The sequence below is a fragment of the Ruditapes philippinarum genome, unplaced genomic scaffold (genome assembly GCF_026571515.1).
Source record: "Ruditapes philippinarum isolate M1 unplaced genomic scaffold, ASM2657151v2 ctg1013_1_1_1_1, whole genome shotgun sequence".
NCBI classification, from domain to species: domain Eukaryota; kingdom Metazoa; phylum Mollusca; class Bivalvia; order Venerida; family Veneridae; genus Ruditapes; species Ruditapes philippinarum.
Window position 1 is genome coordinate 340482 of NW_026851668.1, and position 25557 is coordinate 366038.

General features: G+C 32.4%; 1 protein-coding gene across 8 annotated transcripts in view; it reads right to left on the bottom strand.

The window, feature by feature from the left end:
- Positions 1–25557, bottom strand: part of LOC132736399 (unconventional myosin-Ic-like) — a 61572-nt gene that overhangs the window by 21669 nt on the left and 14346 nt on the right. For all 8 annotated transcript variants that reach the window (XM_060723556.1, XM_060723536.1, XM_060723543.1 and 5 more), the window contains exons 2-18: positions 24544–24723; positions 20138–20253; positions 12324–12522; positions 11392–11472; positions 10696–10875; positions 8935–9033; positions 8235–8351; positions 7283–7354; positions 6591–6710; positions 6164–6231; positions 5737–5842; positions 4762–4980; positions 3840–3935; positions 2373–2453; positions 1612–1835; positions 801–914; positions 363–439 (exon numbers count right to left, since the gene is read on the bottom strand). In XM_060723556.1, the coding sequence (XP_060579539.1) occupies positions 363–439; positions 801–914; positions 1612–1835; positions 2373–2453; positions 3840–3935; positions 4762–4980; positions 5737–5842; positions 6164–6231; positions 6591–6710; positions 7283–7354; positions 8235–8351; positions 8935–9033; positions 10696–10875; positions 11392–11472; positions 12324–12522; positions 20138–20253; positions 24544–24669 (2095 nt within the window). In that variant the 5' untranslated portion in view covers positions 24670–24723. The remainder of the gene's footprint in view (positions 1–362; positions 440–800; positions 915–1611; positions 1836–2372; positions 2454–3839; positions 3936–4761; positions 4981–5736; positions 5843–6163; positions 6232–6590; positions 6711–7282; positions 7355–8234; positions 8352–8934; positions 9034–10695; positions 10876–11391; positions 11473–12323; positions 12523–20137; positions 20254–24543; positions 24724–25557) is intronic.

Here is a 25557-nt window from a genome sequence, read left to right on the forward strand (position 1 = left end):
AGCTTCATACAAAGAGTATTCCTGCCAAGTTTCATAAACATTGGCCTTGCGGTATCATAGAAGATGTCCTTAGAATATTTAAAATGTGGACGGACGACTGACGACGGACGCCATTTGGTTGGCCATCCTAAAAGCTCACCTGCACTTTGTGCAAGGTGAGCTAAAAAGGCAGTGTCAAAAATTTGATCGTTTATAAAATTGAAAATTACACTTTAATAAAATGTGAAGTTTAAAATTGTATAATTATTTAATAAACTAATCTTGGTTTGGTGACCTTTAATTAAACTGTATGCTGAAATTTTCTTATTTTCTTATATAGATGAAGTTGCTCACAGTGATCAATACAAAAGCTTTTGTCATACCTAGCTCATGTTTTCTGTGCTGGAATGCATCTTCTGTTGCAAACAACACTCGTGGAAATCGTATAAACAATTTTGTTCTGTAAACAAGAAAAAGAAATTTTTTATGATTATTATTTTTATCATCTTCATACACTTTCTTGGCCTACAACATGTTGTTCAAAATATAAACTTTTTTTGTTCTATCATAATTTAACTTCCTTTAAGTTGGTAATTTACCTTTCAGTAAGAAACTCAAACCAACATTCCTGAGTTGAAAGGTAAGACACATATACCTAAAAGTTACCATTTCCTTCAAATAAGTTATTATTGCCTCAGTAATCATTATAGCCCTTTACCGTATCATCCCTGACAGTGTTGTTTTTTAAATAATCTAACATATAAGTTTGTCAGTTACCAATTACCATAAAACAAAATTAGCTGAAATTTTAAGATTCTTACTTCCCCATCCTGTAGTCATTGTCCTCGTACTGTAGGTAGGAGACAAGAGTTTGAACACCAACCTTGGCATCACCTGGATAGTTAGGCCATGTAGCTGGACACAAACTTTTGTACCTGAAATTACAAAGTTAAGTAGCTTATCACATTTTGAATAATGGCACAGTTATATCTACTTGAAATATTAACAAAAATAAAATTATCACAATTTGGTAATTAACTCATCTCATTTTAGAATAATGCACACAGTTATATCTACTTGAAATATTAACAAAAATAAAATTATCACATCTGATTCAGATTTCAATCCTGGGTCTTCTAAAACTATTTTGGTAAAAGGCCTCAGACTTAAACTGGGAAAATGTACATGTAGGTGACATTTTGGGAGAAAAACAACAACAACAAAAAACAACAACAAAAAACACACATTAAAACAAACATCATTTTCCCTCAAATATGATTCAAACACAAAACACCTTTAATATGTTGATATTTATGTTAAAGTTCAAATCCTTTGTGAAATTGAGGAGTTGCTGACAGATCAGCATTTTTCATCTACATTTGTATATAAGGGGCATAATTCTACCAGAATTGGTAGAATCACAAACTTCAATGATATATGCTCTAAAGTATTTGATGAGTTTTGGTTAAAATCACCTAAGAAAGGTTGGAGTTGCACACAGAAGGTATCACACGAGATGTCTGCTCATCCACATTCGCCAATCTATTTACCAGAGTTTTCCATTGCGAAACCAGGTTAAATAAGTACAAATGACTAAATTATTCTTTCACATTAAAATTTCATAATACATACCTTTTCAGGAACACTTCATAAGGCCTTCTGTAAGCAAAACCAGCTCTGCGTACCCTCAAATTCTCCATTAGACCGAGGTATTTCACCTGATGGCTCACTATTTTTTCTTCAAACTGGCCTGCACGTTTGTAGTCATTTGGCTTAATACATCTTACATAAGATGGTTCCTTAGTTATCAAAATCTCCATCAACTGGCCCAGACTGTTCTTAAACTGTGTAGCTGCCTATAAAATCAAGAAAAATTAACAGTAAAAAACTCATTCATAATTCCTTCTAGTATGCTAGTTGGATAGCTTTCACACTTGAGCAGGATACAAACCTTTACTTATGAGGAACAAGTGGTTTTAAGTCAGCAACCACTTGGCTTCACAGGACTCTTGCCCTTTTAATATCATATAGAAACTTTATACACTCGAAGAACACTTTAGATGGTACTACATTATTTCAGGTAAGGGCAGGCACCCAAGGATAAAACCCCAACCGGCCATATGCTAGTTGGAAAGCACCTTTAACCATGAAATAATTTTGCTTCCTCATACAATAAGAGCAATCAGTGATGGTACTACAAAGTCATGGCATTAATTCAGGTATTGGGCAGGCACCAAAGGATAGAACCACCAACCTTCCAAATACTAGCTGAATAGCTTCTTTAACCATGAAAGAATTTGACATTCCTGGTTAAAAAAGAACAATCAATTGCAAAGGGTATTGTTAGCATTTTACATGCTTTATCAGGGGTTTTAAATTATGATAACACTTACAGTATCAGGTCTTTTCTTGCTGTTAAGTTCTTCTTTGGGGAAACATTCTTGTGTGATTATGTTTGTTGTCTGACTCATTGCCTGTAATCAGAAAATTAGTTCTAGTATCATCAATAGATCATCAATAGATGATATTGAATGTGTAATGGTTCAATACTGAATTTATTGAATGAGTTAAATGAAATTATATTATGTGAGTCTTTGGGAAGAAAAATATTATCTTATTCAACGAGTTCAATAAATTCAGTAATAAACCTTCATAAATATAATATTCTTTTTATCACATACCTATGTGCCATTCATGTGCCCCCGCTAATAAGCGTGTTTTATTTCTCAAATGGCGCTATGCGCCCTTGCTAAGTTTTATCTATTAAACTTTGCCCCGCTAATAAGTGCGGTTTCGCTCCGTGGCCCCACCATTTGAACTTGTCAATTTTCAACGGGATCGCGGGGCGATAACACGAATGGCACAAATCAGCCATCATACATACCCGAAATAAAGATTGTTAAAAAAAGTATGCAAAAGAATAATTTTTCATGGATGTGCCAATAGTGTTACAGTAAAATTTAGCGTGTCTTTACACTATGATTGTATAACTTAAATGATGTCATGTTAAAATATATGCATGGCCATGCAATACCATATTTACATAGTTACGAAATTGGCAAAGGTATGTGATAATATTATGTAGAATATGAACCTGGTTAACATTCATTCTGGTTTTATTTGTTCATAAAAAGCAATATACGACTGAAACAGAAATATACATAAAAATTATGTACAGTATGAAACTAGGTATTTTACTGACAAGTTTAATTGTACTGAATAAAAAAGTTTTATTTGAGTACAGTACTGGTTCAGAGATTTTTTCAGGTATATTGACAGATTTTGTCGTCAAAAGGTACACCAACTATTTAATCATTTACTGAATAAGAAGTAACAACTTTATTAAATGAGGCTAACACATTACGTTTCCCCGATCTTCCAAGTGGGTCTCAGCATATTCATAACAAATATATACAGCGAACACTTTAAAGAACATATATATATATATATATATATATATACAGAACATCATATAACATGAAAAAGGCATGAAAATCACATATATAAAACATTATTATTTGAAATCAACTAGATCTACTTCTTTTCTGTACAAATAAATTTGTTTGAAATTATACTATTATGTTAAGTGAAAAATACAAACTTCCTTACTCAACATAATAGCTCCACTTGCGGGGAGCCATAATCAGTTAGCCTTTTCCACCAGTATAGAGCCAGGCCAGCCTGCACATCTGTGTTTTCAGCCCTTGCTCTGTACAGTTTGTAGCTCAAATTGTTTGTATTTTGATATTAAAATCCCTTGAACTTTGAATGGGCTGCTCCAATATTAAAAGCATGGCTTATCCACTACAAATATTTAGTAAGTTAATGGTTTCATAATAAATTCAAGGGCTTGTTCTCACCTCTTTGAGATCTCTAAATAGAAGGTCATTGTTTTTATCCAGAAATCCTTTCACATTGTAGGTAACATCACCTGCATAATGCAACAGTCGAAATTCCTGAAATGTTTTTTTTTGTTAGATTTTTAGTTATACTAACACTGTAAAGGGTGTATGGTGACTTTCCAGCTCTTATGTGGAGAGAGATCTCCGCTGCTTTGTGTGCTTTATTTCAGAAACAGGCAGGCACTTGAGAAGAACCACTGACCTCCCTAAGCTTGCGGGATAGCGTCCTCACATGAAAGAATCCAAAGTCACTGATGGGGTTCGAACAAAAAGTCATGAGAGGCAAATGATTTAAAGCTGGCCATATTGTTTACAGAATTGTTTTTATGTACATATGTACTTTATTTCTTACCAAATTTTTTTTATAGGAAAAAGACTAGTTAAATAATACACACTTATTTTTTTCAGGAAAAATTAGAATTTTATCGAAACTGATTCTCTCCTTATTTCAATAGCATGATTTGAAAATATTATAAGGTTTCTTTATTTACATTCTTGCTAACCTTAATAACATTTGTTACTTTGATAATATTGCCAAGCTAAATACTTTAATTGCATTAACAATCTTTGATGACATATGCTATCTTGAAAACAATGGCTTAAAGTTAAGTCCCATTCCAGTAAAATACAGCTACAGTATTTTGAAACACTTTAGAATTGCTAGCTGGGTGGGTTCAAACCCCATTAAAGGCAAGCTGTTGTTTTCTTGAGCAAGACACTTACACTTATTGCTCCTTACTTTAAGAGATTGTTTTAAGTTTATAGTTTCCTACATGATGAAACTAAAATAAATTTTGCATAAACACTTAATGAGGATTATCCTGTTTGTTTTAACAAAAATACAAAATGATTAAATGAAATGATTTAATATTAATCTTACATCTCTCTGAATGGTTTTTCTAGTGGTATTATCCGCCACACTGTGACTGATGAAGTGAGGGTGTTTCCCTATCATCTCTGATAGTTTATCCAGGAAGGTCTGGTCAGTGGTATCCCCGGGTCTCAAACATTCCTCGTCCATCACACAGATCACACCCAGGGGCTTAGACTCGATCAGGTCACAGATGACCTTATTGTTGAAGTACTTGACTGGTTCCCACTGTGGGAGAAATAATATTTACTATATATTATAAGATGGGCTGGTTCCCATTGTGGTAAAATGAAGTATATTAAATAATTATTATCAGACATTTTAATGTAAGACCTCACCCTGTTATCAGTGCTTCATAATAAAACAAGAGCAATGAAAATTATTTCAATGTTCCCAAAAGGAAAAAATTAAGTAAATATCTATGCTAGAGTTTAAACTCTATAAGATAGGTCTTTGCCAGTAATATGTCATTTATGCCAGTAATATGTTATTTATGCCAGTAATATGTAATTTATAATGAGCCTACAGACAAGTTAAATTTCAAGTGAATCCTTTCATCAATTAATGAAATTACAAGCTTAAGCAAGGGTTATGCCACCACACATGTAATAGATATTCTCTCTGAAGTTTTGGAATATATCAGCCAAACTTTTACATTTTCACATTAAGCTGTACAATAACCCTTTTCCTACTAAAACAGAAAATAGGCAGACGGACAGACAGATGAACAGACGATGAAGAAGTGATTCCTATATGTTGGCACTACTTTGAAGCAGGCAACACAAAAATGGTTAATCTTTGCCATCAGTATACATCCAGTCTAGCTTGCACATTCGTTAAGTCTAGAATCATTAGCTCTACACTTTTGTCCGAACAACTTTTTTCATCTGAATGAAAACTGATAATCGACAATTCCAAAATTGGAAACTGGACACGTCCATTTAAGAAACACAGTAGGTAGATGGTCAAAAGGGGAATAATTACCTGTATTCCTTCTCTTTCATATTCCTCTTGTTCAGATTTAAGTGTAAGTTGAATAAATAGCTGCTGCAATTTCTCGTTACAATAGTTTATACAAAACTGCTCAAAACTGAAATGTAAATAATTTCTGTCACTGTGTATTTGGTATACAAACAGTAAATGATACTGAAACTCTTATTTGTTTTATTGTTTACTAAATTCAATTGTAATCTTGCCTACTTTTTATTGCTAGCTTAATAACTTCCTGTCTTTTTTTAATTTTTGCATATAATTGGATGATTTCAAGATCAAGACTAAAACTTTTTGCATATCAGACTGAATTTTCTGTTTTCACATGCTGGAAAATGTCAGAAAGTTGGTTATTCTATGAAGATTTGTCTAAACAAAGCAAAATTTTATAGATAAACATGAACACAATTGTCCGACTTACCAGTTCACTTGAAAGATTTCAAAACCATAAATATCTAGCAGTCCCATCAATGAACACTTCATTCTTGCCTGTGACAAATAAGATCCAAAGTACAATATAAGAAATTAAAAACTGTCATGGGACCTTCATATAAATATTGAGTGTATACAAGAACTTTACAAACAAAAATAAATTAAATCATCAATTTATTAAGGCACAAATTTAAACAGATATAAAAGAGAATCTACCTTTTACTTGTATAGTCATGGTCTCGCAAATAGTTTCCCTTAACTAATACTAAAAAAGTAGCAGTCTAGCAAATTTCTTTCTTTTAGAAGTCAGCGATTCTCTCTTGTCTAAATGTAAATACCTTTACAAAGTTATGATACATTGAATTACAAACAAAATGTAAGACCCTGGATAAGTACATCCTGAGTATAGTACATACCCTATGAGAGAGGGAGGCATTCACTTTATGTACTATCCATGTGAAAAGTCTGTCATAAATTCCTTTAGCTAAGGCGTCTCGTGCATACAGGGCTTGATCCACTGTCAGTGGAGATTTCATCTGTGTGTGGAACATTTAAATTACATGATTATTATATTGTATTATATTAAATTAGGAAAGTAATAGCTAAGAAAATAAAAAAATGCAAATACATATATTGCCATTATAACTTTACTTCAGGACAGGGTCTGCTTAGTAATGTTGAAAATAAAATGTAAGGTGGAAGAAAAATGTTCTTTGCAATTATGACTATTACAAAATCAGAGAAAACACTTAGTTTATCTAAAAAAACTAAGTTGTGAATGATGTCCTTATCAAAATATATACATGTTTATTCAAGAGATTTTGTATTAAAATTTCAAAAAACTGAGGTTTGAACTGATTTTATATTGACTTACAATGGTAAACATATTGGCCAATTCTCCAGTAAAAATACCTTTTTTTAGGTATAAAGGACCAGAATTCAATACATGTATTTGACACTAAACAGGTTTCTCATCTATACCAAATTTTGTTACAATCTATCAAACCAAATCCAAGATATAGGTCCAGAAAGTAGAACAGACGGACTTACTAACCCCTTTTGATAAGGATGTTATCAGAAAGGGATAATAAAGTACAATTTTACAGACCTTTTCACCTTTTGCTTCTATAGTTCTGTTTTGTAAGGCTGATAGGAGAGCATCCTCTTTGCATCCCAATAACTGAAAAATGAGCAAAAGTTATAGTAGAAAATATAATAATTCTATAATGTCTTTCTAGTACCAATTGAATACATAGCATTATACCAGTACAAAAAGAAACACCATCAAACATTGAATTTCTAAATAATTTTTTATTGACAATGGCTCATGATATAACAAGGGAAGTAACTGTGTAACAATAAGTATACTTGTACCAAACTACATATTCCTGAATTGGTCAACAATTATTGAAGCTATATACATGAACCTCATTCTGAACAGATCTTTTAAATGAGGATTCTATGAAAACAATCTGCTAAAGCTTCATAACTTAATATGGTAATTCAATTAAAATTTCCAGAGGCATTTATACCTTTGAAATACAGAGTGCATTTTGCACAAAATCTGAAAAAGCAAACAATGAAACAATTTGCATTGAAGCAAAACTTCATTGTTGTTTTAATCACTATAGCAACATCGGGTAACATTTAAATATATATACCTAAAATATTAAGTAATTAGGCTTTTACACATTATTTTGAACATCCCATTTAATTTTAACCTTTAACCTGCTGAATTTTCCAATTTCCATTTTGGAACAGTTCATTATCAATTTAAGGTATATAAAGTTGAGAATTTGAAATTGGCCAGCGAACAATATAGAGCCTGGTCCAAGACTGCTGGCCTGGCTCTATACTGGTGGCAAAGACTAATCACTTTCGCCTTCAGCAGGGTTTTGTTTGTTTGTTTGTTTAATTGGGATTTACGTCATACTGACACTGTATAGGTCAAATGGCGACGTTCCAGCGTTACTGTAGAGGAAGACCTCACCACTTGGCCACAGACGCCCCCTTCAGCAGGGTAAATGTTAATATGATTCAATTTAATGGTCCATACTTACATCAGAAATGACATCAACATGTTCTATATTGGTCACTTTAGCATCATCTTTGGGTTCCTCCGTGCCAAACTCTACATTACCCAGGTGTAACACACTTGCAACAATAGCAAATAAGGCCTGAAATAGAAAACCAATTATAAAATCCTGCATAAAATATTGAAATATCTGAATTTCTTCACAAAAGTAGTTCAGTAACAGGACCCTAGAAGCAAGGAATAACAAAAGGTGCCTATACCAAGTTATATACCATGTGACTTTTGTTATCTTTGTGTTGCAGAAAAAACAAAACAAGACAATTCAGGTTTTACAAATGTATTTTAATGGTGCAGAACCCTCAATCCAGAGATCGGAGACAAAAGCTAATAGAATAATATTTTATAACCTCAAGTGGATTTGAAAGTGATTTTGATAACCCAGACAGATTTGTCCCAATCTAACTAAATAAAAAATAATTTAACTGTTATATAAAATATATAAAAAAAAACCTGCTTGCTATTAAGCAGTATGTAGTGAGGCAAAGAACAAAGAAGCGAGTTGAGGTTTGGACTATGGATCAGGCAACCCAGGTTCAATTCCTAGATGGCACAGGTCACATTTGTTGTGATTTATCATTAAATCTTTTCTATGGTCATTTGCACTGATCCGATGTGAAAATTACCAACATCATCACCACCAAAGAACTAAGATAAATTGTTTATACCTTCTGTTGTTCCTGTGTAAAGTCCAGGACATCAAGACTATGTTGTACGTGCCTCCAGTTGGCCTGATCATCCATAGTCTGTAACACACTACTGTCACCCTGTAACACAAAACAAATGTGTCCCCAAAAATCACTAATTACATATTATATTTAAATATTTTTAGAATTTTTTAAAGAACTCAACAATTATTATGTTGTAAAAATTTTTTTTTTACAAACAAAAGCTTGTGGTAAAAAATTAGTATAGTCTGTAAGTAATGTTTTTATTTATTTTGACTTCATTGGCCATCTCAGTATCTTCCTTGCAGGCTTCATCATTACAAATAAGTTTATAAAGAATACATTTTATAGTTTGATTGTGTAGGAAGCTATATGCTTCTCGAATCTGTTCCTGGAAACAACCAGTACAAAGCAGTGAGTGATAAGTTTCTTGTTCAATGAAACACCGGTTTGTCCCCCCCCCCCATCCCCCCCTCCCCCCCCCCTGATAGGATTGGACCAATGCAGATAGTTGACCCTTAGGTTACCAGTCTGACATGTTAATTAAACTACATAACAAATTTTAATTTGTTAGAATGTTCCATAATATGATGTAAATCTGTAAATTAAGACATGAACTTGAAAATTTTCGGAAAAATCATAATTATTGTTCTTTCCCTTCTTTTTTTTTTCATAGGTGCTGGAATGGTACAAAGAATCATTTTGTGTTGCAATTTGAAGGAATTCAAAGAATTAAAACAAAAAAACTTTTTGTAGAATAAAAATGTGACTTGTGCATTAATATTGGCTTATTTTCTCAAAACAACTTTCACAGCTAGCGATTATTCTATGCTTATCAGTAGGGACAGACCTAGACTCCATACAGTGGATTGCTATATTCATTACATGAATAATGGACTTAAATAATTTAAAGGTAACAACAGGATTGTTCTTAATTCAAAGCAAGGTAGTTTCCCAAGCAGGAAGTTCAAGGTATAGAGTGGTGTTCTCCAGTGTACTAGAGTAATTTATACATTTATCAATATGTATATTCATCAAAGTGAAAATGATAAACAATTACAGACAAATTTTAATAGTATACGCTGTTACATCTTTGCATTAAAGAACATAACTGTGAGTTCTTTAAAGATTAGGTAAATGATTAAAAACAATTACATTTGATTCAATCCGCCATGTTTTATAGGTGACGCTACTTATGCAAATTAACACATTGAGTTTAAAGTGATATTGGAGGGGACTCCGCACCTGTGATCAGTATTATTACATCTACAAAATAAATTTCTTTTAATTAAGCCCTTACACTTTTGAATTTGTCCTTTAACTAAATTGTCCCTTTACTCTGCTAAATTGGTCCCCTTACTCTGCTAAATTTGACCCTTTACACTGCTAAATTTGTCCCTTTACTCTTCTTAATTTGTCCCTTTACTCTGCTAAATGTGACCCCTTACTCGCCTAAATTGTCCCCTTACTCCACTAAATTTGTCCCTTTACTCTGCTTTATTTGTCCCTCTACACTGCTTAATTTCTTGCCTGAATCTGCTAAATTCGTCCAATTACTCTGCTAAATGTGTCCCTTTACTAAAATTGCAATTGATTCATAATTGACCATCTTAAGTCTCAGAGCTGTCAAAAGTTTGTAAATAAAATTTATGCCCCCACCAACAGTTTTATAAGAACCCGGTCACACAGTCTTGAAATGTGTATTGATGACATCTTAACACGTCAATTTTTCTGTAAGAACGTCAAGGGCTAATAACATACCTGATTTAGATAAAAGTATTTATCTGGTTCAGAAGACAGTTTCAGCTGTTTCAACATGATTGGGGTAGCTCCAACGAGCATCTGATAGAAGATGTGGAAATTTCTCTCCCCATTGGCCTGGTGAATCACTCGAGACTTCTCCAATAAATAATTTAGAATGTGACCTCCGACAGGAGCACCCTGCAATGTAAAACATTAGTATGTGACATTTTCATATCAGGGTTTTCTTCTAGTTTGTAAATGGGTCGGTCCCGTGTCCTTTGAATTGTTAAGAACAGTGTGGTAAGGACATGTTCCTATTTTGTACTGTAAAAATTTAGCTTTTTGATCGGAATTTCTTTTAAATACTGTGTTGGAAAACACCTTCTTCGAACATAGTTTAATATCTCTATTTCTTATGAATTGAAGTCATTGACAATAATCTTATTGTGAATTTTCATAAAACAATTGTGAATAAAACATACTTTTTTGGCTTTTTGAATAGGGTCCTTATTCGGCCCAATAACTGTGTGTAAAAAAAATGACCTACGTACGCAAATAAAGAGCAATTAAGGTCATTTTTTTCGCTACTGAATTTGTGTTAATCATCATTTTACACATTTTACACTCCTAAGTAAATAACAAAATAAATTCATAAATATATGTGGTGTAAACATAAAAAGTTAGGCAAGCTAAAGATACAAATAATTTGTATACCTTATAATCAAACTGGATGTCCATGTACTTTCCAAATCTACTGGAATTATCATTTCTGGTTGTTTTGGCATTTCCAAAAGCCTGAAGAAGGAAAACAAAAGAAAACACAATAATGAGGTCTTATAGCAGTAACAGTTATTTAAAATAAAAGTTTAATAACTATCTTTATATTTAGGAATAATAATATTTGTCATGTTGCCATTCAGATGGGAAGTAGCAAGGCTTGCATGGTAATCGCCCATGAGCGTATTCCCAAGGAACGGATCTCCTGATCCAAACCGCAAACATATGTCAGGTATATTTTCTTGCATATTCTACCATATTCCATTATATTTTAAACTATTTAACTTAATAAAACAATTTTCCATTGAAATTTATGTCATTACACCAGTAACTACATTATTTTCTTACATCAGCCTATGAAATAACAACTTCATTCATAATGATAAAATAACATCATCCTAAGCATGCCATTGTACAGCATGTGACACATCTGGTACCCCCCCATGCCAGATTAAATTTCTGGCATGGGTAAAAGTAACAGAAACGCCAGTCTGATATGCAAGAATAATAATATCTGCCATTTATTATGGAAAGTATCTATCTAAAACAATTAAGACAGACATTTATAATTTATCAATTACCAATTTGCATGAATTTTTTATCACACAGTGCATTCTACTTTGCTTCACAATATTCTATATTTCACTCTGTTTTAATCAGTGTGATATGCCTTACATATGATATATTTTCAAATTACGGTAGTATATATCAACCTAAAGAGTAAGATAAATTATATCATCAACTTATTAGTGCAATAACGGGTAAAATCCTTATATAATCTAATAGGCGTTAACACGTAACTGAACAAAGGTGATGATTATGTACATTGCTATGCCTTGACTTAAGCTATCACAGTTTTGAAATTTTACCTCAAGTAGTGGGTTTGACTCTAGCAGCCTATCTTTAACTCGTTCAACATCTTTCGTATCTTTACTACTAGCGGCTATATAATGAAGGATCTTCTTCGATGCTTCTGTCTTCCCAGCGCCACTCTCTCCGGAGATCAGTATACATTGGTCCCGGTTTTCACCTCGCATAGATCTATACGAGGCATCAGCAATTGCAAACCTGAAAACCGAAATTAAATCTCGGGTTCAAGTTATTTAAAAACAGGACTTATTTAAACTAAAATTTATTTAAACTTGATTGTGCTAGGTAGACTCTTTTCAACTACAGTAAGATTTTAACCTGGCTACCAGTCATAAAGAAACCCCTGATATTACAGGTTCATGGTTAGTAACAAGAGCTGTCGGTAGGACAGTGACTCACAGTGCTCTACTACTTTTAGAGCTGAAAGTCAAACAAGAGCCTGGATAACATAGAATTTTCTAAGTTCAAAAAGTTGCCATTACTGTGTAAAAACCCAAGTTAGGGTTACAGGCCTTCGATAATGACCTCCTATTATGCTCTCAAATAAATATGTAAAGTTTCAACTTGTTCCCTTATGTAGTTATGGAGATACCAGCTTACAAACAAAAACTTTACTAATGCGTGTTGATGCCTGGGTGAGTACAATAGTTCTCCCTTTTTTTCTAATATTTGAGTTAAAAATATAGTCATGACTTTTCTCAAGAAGCTTCATTTTCATGAAGAAAAATCATTTCATAAGGAAGGTAATACCCTTTGCATATTGACATTAAAGTAAAATGTACGTTTGACTGCAAACAAAATAACCTCAAGGACGATAGGATAAAAAAAAATCTCCAAATTACTGAGTGTTTTCATATGCATGAATAACTATGATGTTTAGATTATGATTAATCAAATCATCACAAAATCATCATTTCATTTCATTTCATTACATCAGCATTTCCTCAACCAATTCAATATAAGGGCTCATTTTTCACTCCCATTTAACTTCCAGTCTATACAATGAGATGTATTGATGAAGCCTGGTAAATTAATCAAAGTATTTGTTTCATCCGTAAAACATATATTATCTAGCTGAAACCAGTTTCAATCAGTCACATGATGTTTCCGATGTTTCATGGTAACGAAACCATTCCATTCTTGATCATTGGAAAATTGCACTTGAATTACATTGTACTACTATAGATAAAAGTCATTTTGCTATTGTACTGACTTTAGATATACTATACTATATCCACAAGGACAATAGAAACTAATCATGGTAATGGAATTCATTAAAACAATGAGATGAAGGGCGTTACAAATATGTTTCAAGTATATCCTAGTGATAGTATAATGTAGTCACTCTTTTGGGAAATTGTGTCCTGTTCAGTCCTCTCAAATGAAAGATTTTTTTTATTATTATTGTTTATTTATTTTTTTTTTTTTTTTGAAATTTGGTAAATTGGGATAAAATAACAATGCAACAATATTCCTTTTGAGAATTTAGAATAATCATTTACATTATTTTGGAAAAAAAGAACAAATCATTGAACAGTCGAACAAGAACAATCTCGGGGGGGAAAAAAACGGTAGCAATCAATCTTTAAAGGGGTTGCTGTGCTTTGGTCATGATGCAAGATCCAGCTTGCTTTGCTGAGAGGAAGACCTCAAATGTCCCTTTCTGCATTGTTCAAGGCCATAGACAGGCACTTGTGTTATAGTAAAAGCACTGCATGCAGTGTTAACACTAATCTGTTAAAAATTCTAAAGCAAAAAGGGGTATTACTCCAAACATATTGCTTATTATGCCCCTTGTCTAACAACTGCATCTTGTCATGATATAGGTAATTATTCCAAGCTTCATGTTGATAAGTTTTGAAATGTTTGAATAATGGCCAACTACGCCATAGCAATCATAATGGCTTGACTTTTTCTTCGTAACAGACAAGCCAAAAGCCACACAGCTTCCTCACATAATTCCTTAGGAAGATTTTTAACCCACATTGGTAAGGTCCTAGTGATGTAGGTTATTAAGTAAACTTTAACCTAAAGAAAATACTTAATGTTTCTGAAACCATAGCCATAGTCCCAAATCTTTATACCCTTAACCTGCTCAGGCAGCAACAGATTCTATCCATGTGACCATGTCCGGACCATGATCAGCCAACACATATATGCTGTTTGCTATTCAGTCAGTATATCTTTTGAAATGTTCCTTTGAAATGATAAATGGTTTTGTCTATATTGAAAGAAGGAGAAGTCCATTTAAGATGAAGTCAGCTGCTTAAACAGGATATACTTTACTTATATATAGCACAATGTGCATTTTTTGTTACAATTAAAATAAGAAGTTTACGATAAAATGCATGATAAAATTTGATGCAGTATTTAATAGCAAGATGAGTTTGCAAAATACATAATAATATCATTATAAAAAGGGAAATGAGTCAATGTAACAAGATCACATAATAACATTGTATACAACTCATATAAAGTCTCAAATTATTGTCAGTTACAAGGTATACTTGGAAACAGGTATATAAAGGGGAAATTGTTAACATTCACTCTAAAGTAATATGTATGTGGCAAATACTTGTTTTTAAACCATTTGATATAGCTTTAGTAATATCTAAAGTGTATGCCAAATATTTATATGAATCTACTTTTGGAAAGCCATAAATTTTTTTAAACTTTTGATAAGCTAATACAGTATGTATCAAAATAAACATTATAAATATTCTTAAAGGAGCTCCACTGACATCCAAAAGCCTAAAAACATAACATTTGAAAGTCTTACATCAATCAACTGGGACATTAAGAATGGAAAAATATTCAAACAATAATAAAAAAAACAAGATTGCATTTGAGAAAAATGCTATGCCACCGCATTAATGCAACACTAAATTGTAGTGTAGGAACAGATATTTTTTGTTTCTATACAATTGAAGATTGTCATAATGCATAGATCCCTGACCTATCTCATTCTTATTATCAGATTAGTGGTTAAATCTATTGTTAACTCAATAAAGATCAGAGTAGGAATATATCAATGCACTTGAGTCTAGTCAATTTGGTGGTGAAGGTCATATTTCACACAGCCTAAATTTCATGACTGCATCAAAGGACAACACAGTAAGACACTTTGTCAAAATCTAGGTCAGCTGATATCAAAGTTCACTTTTAACTTTGACACTTGAGGCAAAATTTGAACAACTTTGGTAGAGTACCTATAGATGATATCATTTAACAAATATTAAAGCTCTAAGCCTTGTACCTTCAGACAATAAGATTTTTTTATTTTTTACTATATGTATATATTGAAAATCAATGACCCCGGGCGGGGGCAATTTTGACCCCCAGGGCTATTATTTGAACAATCTTGCTAGAGGTTCACTTCACAATGTTTCATGCAAAATATCTAACCTCTAGTATTTGTCAATTGCTAGAAGAAATTTTTTTAAAGTTTTTACTATAAGTTTTTACTATGTAAATATGAGGAAAATCAATGACCCCCGGGCGGGGCCGATTTTGACCCCAGGACTATAATTTGAACAATCTGGGTAGAGGTCTACCTGACATTGCCTTATGCAAAATATCTAAGCTCTAGGCCTTTTGGGTCTTTACAAGAAGGTATTTTAAGAATTTTTACTATATGTACATATAGTGAAAATCAATGACCCCCCGGGCGGGGCTGATTTTGACCCCCGGGATATAATTTGAACAATCTTGGTAAGGGTCTACCAAACAATGCCTTATACAAAATATCTAAGCTCTAGGCCTTTTGGGTCTTTACAAGAAGGTATTTTAAGTTTTTACTATATGTACATATAGTGAAAATCAATGACCCCCGGGGCGGGGCCGATTTGACCCCAGGGCTATAATTTGAACAATCTTGGTAGAGGTCTACCAGACAATGCCTTATGCAAAATATCTAAGCTCTAGGCCTTTTGGGTCTTTGCAAGAAGATTTTTTAAATTTATTCTTATAATTCCTTTTGGTTGCCATGGCAACCAGATTTCTGCATGGAATTAAATTCTTTGAACAACTTTGGAAGCCCTTCACCCAAGGATCAATCCTGCCAAGTTTGGTTGAAATTGGACTAGTGGTTTTTCACAAGAAGATTTTTTAAGTTCACTATATAATCTATATAACACACAAACAAACAAACACACACACACACAGGTGAATCGCTATATGCCACCGCATCGCAGATGCTGCGGTGGCATAAAAATACCTTTAGAATTAGATTGAAATTTTATTTTTTGTGCGATTCTTAAAAACTTTTCATTTTTATGGTAAATTTTTTCATTTTCTGGAAAAATGGAGTGAATGAATGATACGGAATTTTGCACAAAAGTTATTGGATCAGACGTACATAAAATCTCAAAAAAATATTTCAGGTCCCTGTTGTGTCAAAGAAACTTGAGTGGAGTTCCTTTAATATACACGGTATACATGTTAACTATTACAAGAGATCATGTTTTAATGGTATGTTTACATATCAATTATAGTACTTAAACCCACATACAACTGAGGAATTTGAGAGGCAGCTACTTGACTTTTACTATCTTTATTTTACAAACTGATACTGTTAGTTTGTGGTATATGTTACATTATACATTTTTTGTTGTATATTTATTAGCTGTCAAGTAACCAAAATTACTAAACTATTTCCATTAATTCAACGTTTTTATATACTTTGTACAAATTGAATTGTCTGGTTTAAAGTAGCATGCCTCCAGATTTTGTTAATTACATGTACGTATATAAAAAATCTGATTTTTTTTTATGATTTTGGGTAATTTCTTTATATTTTTAATTTCTTTAAAAAAAAAAAAAAAAGTTTTCAAGTGTAAAAATTAAGGGATTAAACCTCATCCAATGCACCTAACTGCTTATTTATATAACTTTTCATTAAGACTGATACTTTGACAATTTTCGTAACTCATCTGGAGGCATGTAGCTCTAATTTAAATATCATAACATTCACTGTATCTTCCAACCATAAACTAATAGTTTTCAAATCATTATAAAATGGTCTGCTGATTTAATCAAAGGATAGACTTTATAGCTTGGGTAAAAATTATATTAAGTGGATACATGTATTTTAATGTGCCAAAAAGTTCACGAAACCATTTTTTCATAATTTGATTTTTTTATGAACTTAAAAGAAACACCCAACATTTCTATGTTGCAAACTTGACCACTTAAACAGTATATATGCTAAAGTAGAAATTCATTCTATACAATATAACTTGTTCCATGTCACTTTTACTCTGCTAAATTATAGTAATTGACTTGATTTTCAAACTCATTAAATAGATATTTAATTGTCATCTGTAACATTAAATATGTTAACTGTTTTTAAATGAATTGCATAAAATTATCATCATTAACCTTTTTCAACGCTATATTTCTTAAATGGACTTGTCCATCTTTTAATCTGGACTAACACATTAATCAATTTTAGGGGATATTTCAAATAATATAGTGAACAGTGCAGTCCATGATTCAGACAGCAAGGACGTGCCAGCTGATCTTGGTCTGTACTGGTCGCGTGGGTGGATTATGTTGATGCCAACAGGCTAATAGGGTATTAACAAGAGTTACTTTTGATTTCAATAGAAGTAAAAAAATATTTCGACCAGAATTAAATGCTTTCACCCCCAGGAGGAACTTGGGAATAGATGTAAAATTAATGTTGAATGTTCTTAGATCAAACAAACTTTATCAACTATTATACATATAATTAATTACATAATTACAAATGTAACAGTTGTTAATTTATATAATTTCAATCATTTCCAAATAAACTGAGCATTATGTTAACATGGCTTTAACTTCTGATTTTTAAAAGAAGTAACAGAATAGTTTCACAATAACACTGTCAGCAATGAAAAAAATATTTTCATTATTCCGAATTACTTGCAAAATCAATCTCTTGTCTTTCAAACATTATAACTAATATAGTATATATATATATAGCAAAACTCATCTTTCAGTGATGTCATGATAATTTTATTATGATATGTTTTCAAGTAGGGTTAAAAGAATGCTGATTTACTTTCATTGCATGCGTAATCAGTTTTTTTTATGGTGCAAACCGGATGCATCTTAAGTTTCACAAAACATTGGTAGTACTATGACCTATAACTTCTTGACAAATGTTAATTTACAGAATCCATTTGAGTATACATACTAAATATATGCATAAAACTTTTGAGAATTTTAATTTTGATAAAAAAACATGAACTGTAGATAGGACAGCATGCTCAACTATTTTCTCAGTAACAAAAGCCTGGATGTTGAATTTTCAAGGGCCATAATTTTGTGATAAATCCATATTAGAGTTATGGGCCTTGGATAGTGACCCCCAGGCTCCTATTACGCTCTAAAATATATGCATAAAGTTTCCAAACATTACAAGCATAGCTTTTAATAATATCAATATTCATACAAAATGTTTATATAATTATACAGATTATATACAAACAAGATATAAACAACCTGTCACATACTTGGATTACAGGATTATCTCCCATGTATGAATCATAATCTTCCTTGCATTTTACAACAAACTGTTGCATCAGAGCAAGAATGATGTAACTGCATTTTCAATAAAGATACAGATAAAATTGTCTGCTGCTGCAGAAATAGGAGATAATCTTCTTATACCATGCCTGCAACAGATGTTTCTCTTCATAATCAGCTTACATTATACATGTAAGAAAATCATAAATCTCCAACTTTCCATGAAAATAATATTCACTTTTATCTTTTTTAGTTTTTTTGCCCTCATTTTTTTTTTCATGGAATATAAAATGCAACTTTCCAGTCTGACAGCCGAAAGCAGAAAGTTTTGATTTTTTTACATGCAGAAATAAAACCAGTATCACGTATGCATGATTCATGATGCTATTTTGTTGAAATGAAAGACTATAGGAATTTTTCCAAGTAATTTAAAGAATGTAATCACTATCTAAACATGTTCAACCTGTTTTCACAGAGGGAAGCATTATGTATGGGTAAGAGTTCGTATTAAGACGACCGTAGGGAGTCTTATCGGACTCTTACCCATATAACTGAAATCGGCTCTTACAACTCGATATCAGATAAAAATATAGAAAGTGTCACCTCTTTAATTAAGCATGACATTATTTTTCCCCAGCAGTCACGTACAAACAAGGATGGGGTCCAATTACTTAATCTGGCATGTAAAAACAATGAGTTTTCAACAATACCTAGTATTTTTGATGCAATTCATTCCTGTCATATGAAACAAAATAATGTTTTGCTTACTTTTTTCTAGAAAATATAAAACAGTCAGCAATTAATAATTGACATTTTTCATAGAGTTTAAAGGATATCAAAAGGTTACTGTGTTCACATTTGTCTCTGCGAGCTGAGCTCCACGTGCATTATCTATGTTATAAATTTGAATGTATCCTCACATTGCTACAGTGTTATCAGCCTTTTTAGAAACACCTGACCTGGCTAATTAAAATATGCCAATCACAATTTTCAATATCAGCACTGGTCTCTTCATGAAATAGCGGCTACACTAATTACTGCCGAGTAAGAGCCGATTTGCAGTTATAAAAAGAAAACATGTTTGTTTCTGGTCATGCTGATTGATACAGGCAAGTTTAAATATTACAGTAGAATATTAAGAATCAGGAAGTCAGAGTTAGACAGGGAATAATTTTAGTGCTTGTGGACTTAAATAGATTTGTAGAGATTTTTAAACCTATACAAAGGTTGAAGTTTGCTCTATATGTAGAAAGAAATATGTTTTACTAAGATACATAGATTTATAAATATGTGTACTTACACATGGGGAGGTAACTCATAGAAGTTGACATTCTTGTAACTTTTCATGACCTCAGCATTATATATGTCCAGTTCATGGTAGGGGTTAACTGATACCAATACTGGTCCAATGTATGTCTGAAATATGGAAACATATAAACAAAATAAACAAATGAAGATAACAATCTTGTAAGAGAAACTAGAACAGCCACTAGCTGCCATGGCGTGAATACCCACACATACCACTTTATCAGAATCACCAGTGGCCATTTAGAGCTCAAGCACAACCTCCCTGCCAAATCTGAGGGTAGTAAGCTAAGTGCATTGCTAAGTTCTGTATTCTAAATTCTTCAAATGTGAAAAAGTCAAAATCAATACACTGCGGACAGGCATTCTTAAGTATTTGAGCAGACAAGCTTATTGTAGTAAAAGCCCCTGTGACCTTGACCTTTGACACAGTCACCTACTAGTCATTTACTAGTCATAAACAACATCAATACCAAATATGAAGACTGATGACCAAAGCATTCTTAAGCAATTGCGCAGACAAGTTTTTTTCAATCAAGGCCCCTGTGACCTTTCACCCAGTGATCTAAAAATCAATAGGGGTCACCTTACGGTCATGAACAACCTCCATGCCAAATATGAAGACTGTGGGTCAAAGGATTCTTAAGTTATTGGTCAGACAAACTTTTTGAACTAAAGGCCCCTGTGACCTTGACCCAGCGACCTCAAAATTAAAAGGATCATCTAATGGTCATGACTAACCTCCATGCCAAAGACTGTTGGTCAAAAGGATTCTTAAGTTATTGGGCAGAGAAGTTTTTTAGTCAAAACCCTTCTGACCTTGACCTAGTGACTTTAAAATCAATAGTGGTCATCTACTGGTCATAACCAACCTCAATGCCAAATATGAAGACTGTTGACCAAAGCATTCTTAAGCAATTGAGCGGACAAGCTTTTTGAACTTAAGGCCCCTGTGACCTTGACCCAGTGACCTCAAAATCTATATTGGTCATCTAATAATCATGATTAACCTCCATGCTAAATATGAAGACTGTGGGTCAAAGGATTCTTAAGTTATTGGGCAGACAAGGTTTCTTTAGTCAATTCCTCTGTGCCCTTGATCTTTGACCAATTGACCTCAAATTCGATATGGGTCATCTACTAATCATGACTAACCTCCTTGCAAAATATGAAGATTGTTGGTCACAGGAATCTTAAGTTATTGGGAGGACAAGCTTTTTATAGTCAAGGCCCCTGCGACCTTGATCTTTGACCCAGTGACCTCAAAATGAATAGGGTCATCTACTAATCATGATTAACCTCCATGCCAAAAATGAAGACTGTGGGTCCGAGGAATCTTAAGTTATTGGGCGGACAAGGAAAAACTGACGGACGACTGAACACCCTATTCCAGTATACCCCCGTTACAACTTTGTTGTGCGGGGGTATAAAAACATTCTTAAGTAATTCTTCAATAGTGTGATCTTTCAATTAAAACTAAAATGACATACATATAATGGCTTATCATTACTTTTGTCATTACCCTTCATCTTTTGCACGAGTCAGCTTTTACCTGGACAACCATCCTAACCATGGGAAAAGCAAAGGACAATGATTTTTGGAATGCCAAACCTCTGGTAAAGGTCCGCGCAGTTTAATTTTCATACAAGGAATGCATCTACCGGTAATAACACATGTTTTACATAGGAAACTAAAATTTCCAAAATGAATTATTTTACAGTTAAAGTGTTAACTTTTTGTCAGCTAGTGGCAAAAGATTCTAGCCATGTGAACATTGCTGACCAAGACCTGCTGCCATATCTGTGCCATCTGATCATGGTCTGCACTGCTTGCTATTCAGTCCCTATATTGTTGATATTATCCCTTCAATTAGCAGGGATCATTCTAGGGCGCGATTTCCGCGATATCTCGCAAAAAAATCACCAAAATCTCATAGAAATTTGTGAAATGAGAGAAAATCTCGCACGGCAATTTGAGCCGGAAAATGTCTAATCACAATCAAAAGAATGCTAAAGTTACACAAAAATATGATGAAAAATTCACGATTCCCATCAAGAATTTAATTTCAAATTGTTTGTTAATGAAATCGGTGTAAAAAAACTCCATAAAGTAGTCCAACACTTTGAATTATTTAGCCTAATAATTGCCGATCGGAGACCGCAAATTCACCGTACGGTATGATGGCTAACCTTTATCTATCTGTAAGTCGAGAATTTACATAAAACACTTTTAATTGATTTTAATAAAAATTGTTAGACACAGACTAACATAAAAATGGACATGTAAAAAACAAATACCGGTAAAATTTGTCTTCTAAATGTAACATCAACCACGGTAAATTTTGCCGTAAAGAACAAATTAAAAAAATTTGTTTTACGATTCCTGATGAAATAGACGATAATGAATATTCTTTTATTGAACAAAAATATTTAATTTTATATTATTGCAATCAGCAATAGCTAGAATTGTGAATGTTTCAGCAGAAAAAAGACAAATATTCATTTGTCACATATTTTCGCGATGTCGTGATTAAAAAAAAAATACTAAAAGGAAGCTGAGTGTTATTTAAAGGTGTTTTATAACACTAAAAATGATGTTTATGAATAAAAATTACTTTAGGTTTACATTGTTTATATTTGTGGATATGGAGATATTTGTCATTATGTGTTCAGGTCACATATTCAATGAATATCTTTTTAATGGAGGGAGGTGTATGAAGAGAATCATAAAGAAAACAAAATGTAAGGTTATAAAAAATATTCTTCAAATCTCAACAATAACTTCTGTACAGTACAGTGTTGTCCAGCAAATAATAGTTGTAGTAGATATCCATGTATAATTCTTTTAAATTTCAGAATAAAAGTGTTTATTATATTTATTTTTCACAACTAGAATTTTATTGTGTTTAAAAATTCACAAAAGAAAAGACATAGGATGTGTTAAAAAAGTGAAAACAAAAATCACTGTAATAAACAGTCTTGAGCTACATCTTCTTATATCCTCATTAGATAAACAATGTTTATATGTACAGTGATTTTAAAAAGTTAGAAATTTCTATATTTTTAACCTCGCCCATCATGTAAATTAAATCTCTCAAGGAAATCTAATTTCTCTCATTAAAATTTCTCAAATGAGAGAAAATCTCTCACTAAAAATCCTGACCAGAATGATCCCTGAATTAGGAATGGTTTTGTCCAGATTGAAAGATATTGAGCATGGTTAATTTATGACTAATTAAGATATAAAACCAACCTGAAACCAAACTTGAACAAGAAATACATTATACAGGTAGTTAATCAAAAATCTGTTATGTAAATTATTGAAAATGTAATCAAATTACAAATCATCCTCTTACAAATCAAGCACTATGTCACGCTTGTACCTTATACACTTTCATGATGTTAAAAATGCATTTTTTTGGGCTATCTATGTAATTTCAAAAAAGATCAGGAGAGTAGACAAAGAAAATCCTATAATTTTAATGTCTTAATTTATCTCATTTCAAACACTGGAAAAGAATTTTAATCAGTTTTATTTGAAGTATAATGAGCAGAAATTCTTAAAATAAAGAAAGCTATTAAAATGGTGCCAGTAGCTAACATTGGTGCCAGTATCCATCAATCTCATGGCATGCATACATGCAGCTGCATACATTTTTTTTAAAAATACAGACAGCATCAATGGGTTTTTTTACAAGTCTTTTTTCCTTCTTCTTACAAGTGTTTTTTGTGTAAATAAAATTTAATGAAATAAGATATTTGTACTATCTAAAAACAGCTCTTTAGTGATCCTCAGACTTTGATACAAAGTAATAGAAACACTTGATTAGTTAAACTGCCTCCCCGATAAATGGCTTCTCAAGTGCATAAACATGACAATGTTATTGTGTCATAAGTTGGTCTTAGTCATATAGGAAGAGAATGCCAGGGGGTGCGGCTTGTAGGGTGGTTGTGCAGCACCCTTTCCAAATTCTTGCCCATGGAGACTCTAGGCCCCAAATTTGCCAAAAAAAATTCCCCACAACAATGATTTAATTTTATATACAGCCTTAAACTGGCCAAACAACAAGCAAAAATTAATCAGTGATTTTTCTCACTTAATTGGGAAGAGGCCTAAGCCTCTTGATTTTGGGAAAAATTATCGCTAAAATTGCTGATTTGGGAAGTGAAAAAGCTGGTTTAAGTTCAGATTTTTGGGAAAACTGCATGATTTTAAAGAAAATTTCAATTGGGAAGATGCCTTTTTTCTAGTCTGTTTTATAAGTAGAAAAATCACTTTAAATTAATTCTAATTTTTTTTTACATCAAGGCTATCCAAATCCATTCCACCACACTATACAGGATAAGTTTTATGAATATCAGTGGCACATTGAACAGCTCAGACATTATAACACAAACTTACATAGATAAGGTCTTCCTGGAACCGTTTCCGGAGATTCTCGACAAATGCATTTGGATTAGTGTAGTCTTCAAGTAGAACAAAGTCCTGTACGCCAGTGTGGTCACGTTTGTGTAGATGATCTTCCATTCTGTTAGGTTGGATGTCACTTAGTTTATGTCTTGCTTACACAAACATCTGCGTCTGGAATAAAATAAATGGTTAAATTCATAAATGCACAGTTAAGCATATAACCTATTAGTGATTTGATCTTCAAAGCTTTTTGAGAAAAATCCTGTCTACTGACCACCTCTGGATAAAGACCATGACAATTATGTAGAAAACCAGTGATTTTAAAACCAGCATTTGATACACATAGACAATCTGCAATCAAAAACATATTTTGAGTTCCCTTTATTTGTAAAAAAAGACATGTTTGACTATAATAACAAATTTTCAAATATTATTGTAATATTATCAGAAAATGAAAATGTTTGTCATTGGTGACAGATTTTTTTATAGTGTTTTAGTTTTCCCTTCAGCTCAAGTTGATTACATTAACATATGTTTGAAAGTTAATGAGGAAAAGAGACACTTTTATGAACATGTAGATATATGAATAAATATACAGCATCATTAAAGCTCAGCAGGCCTTCAGATTGGTAAACAAACTTTAAAACAAAATTAACCTCAGAAAAATTCACTAGTTTAATAAACATGCATATTAAATACGAAATTTTATACTTAAAAATATAACTTAATCGACAAATGACATATATTTTTATACAAATGATATGACTTACAAATGATGAAAGGTTTTTTCTATTTAAAATAAGACCAATAAAGTCTCAATATTTTTAAAAAAAAAAAATAAGCCAAAATCTGGTGCAAGGCTGCTTTAATAAAAAGCAACTGAATCTTATATATTCCAATTTTTTAAAATCATTAAAAAAGTTGTTGCTGTTTAATTTTATAGATAATTTATACAAAATCTGTTTGCCAAAGAACAGGTTCCCTGTATGAAACGTTCATCAACTA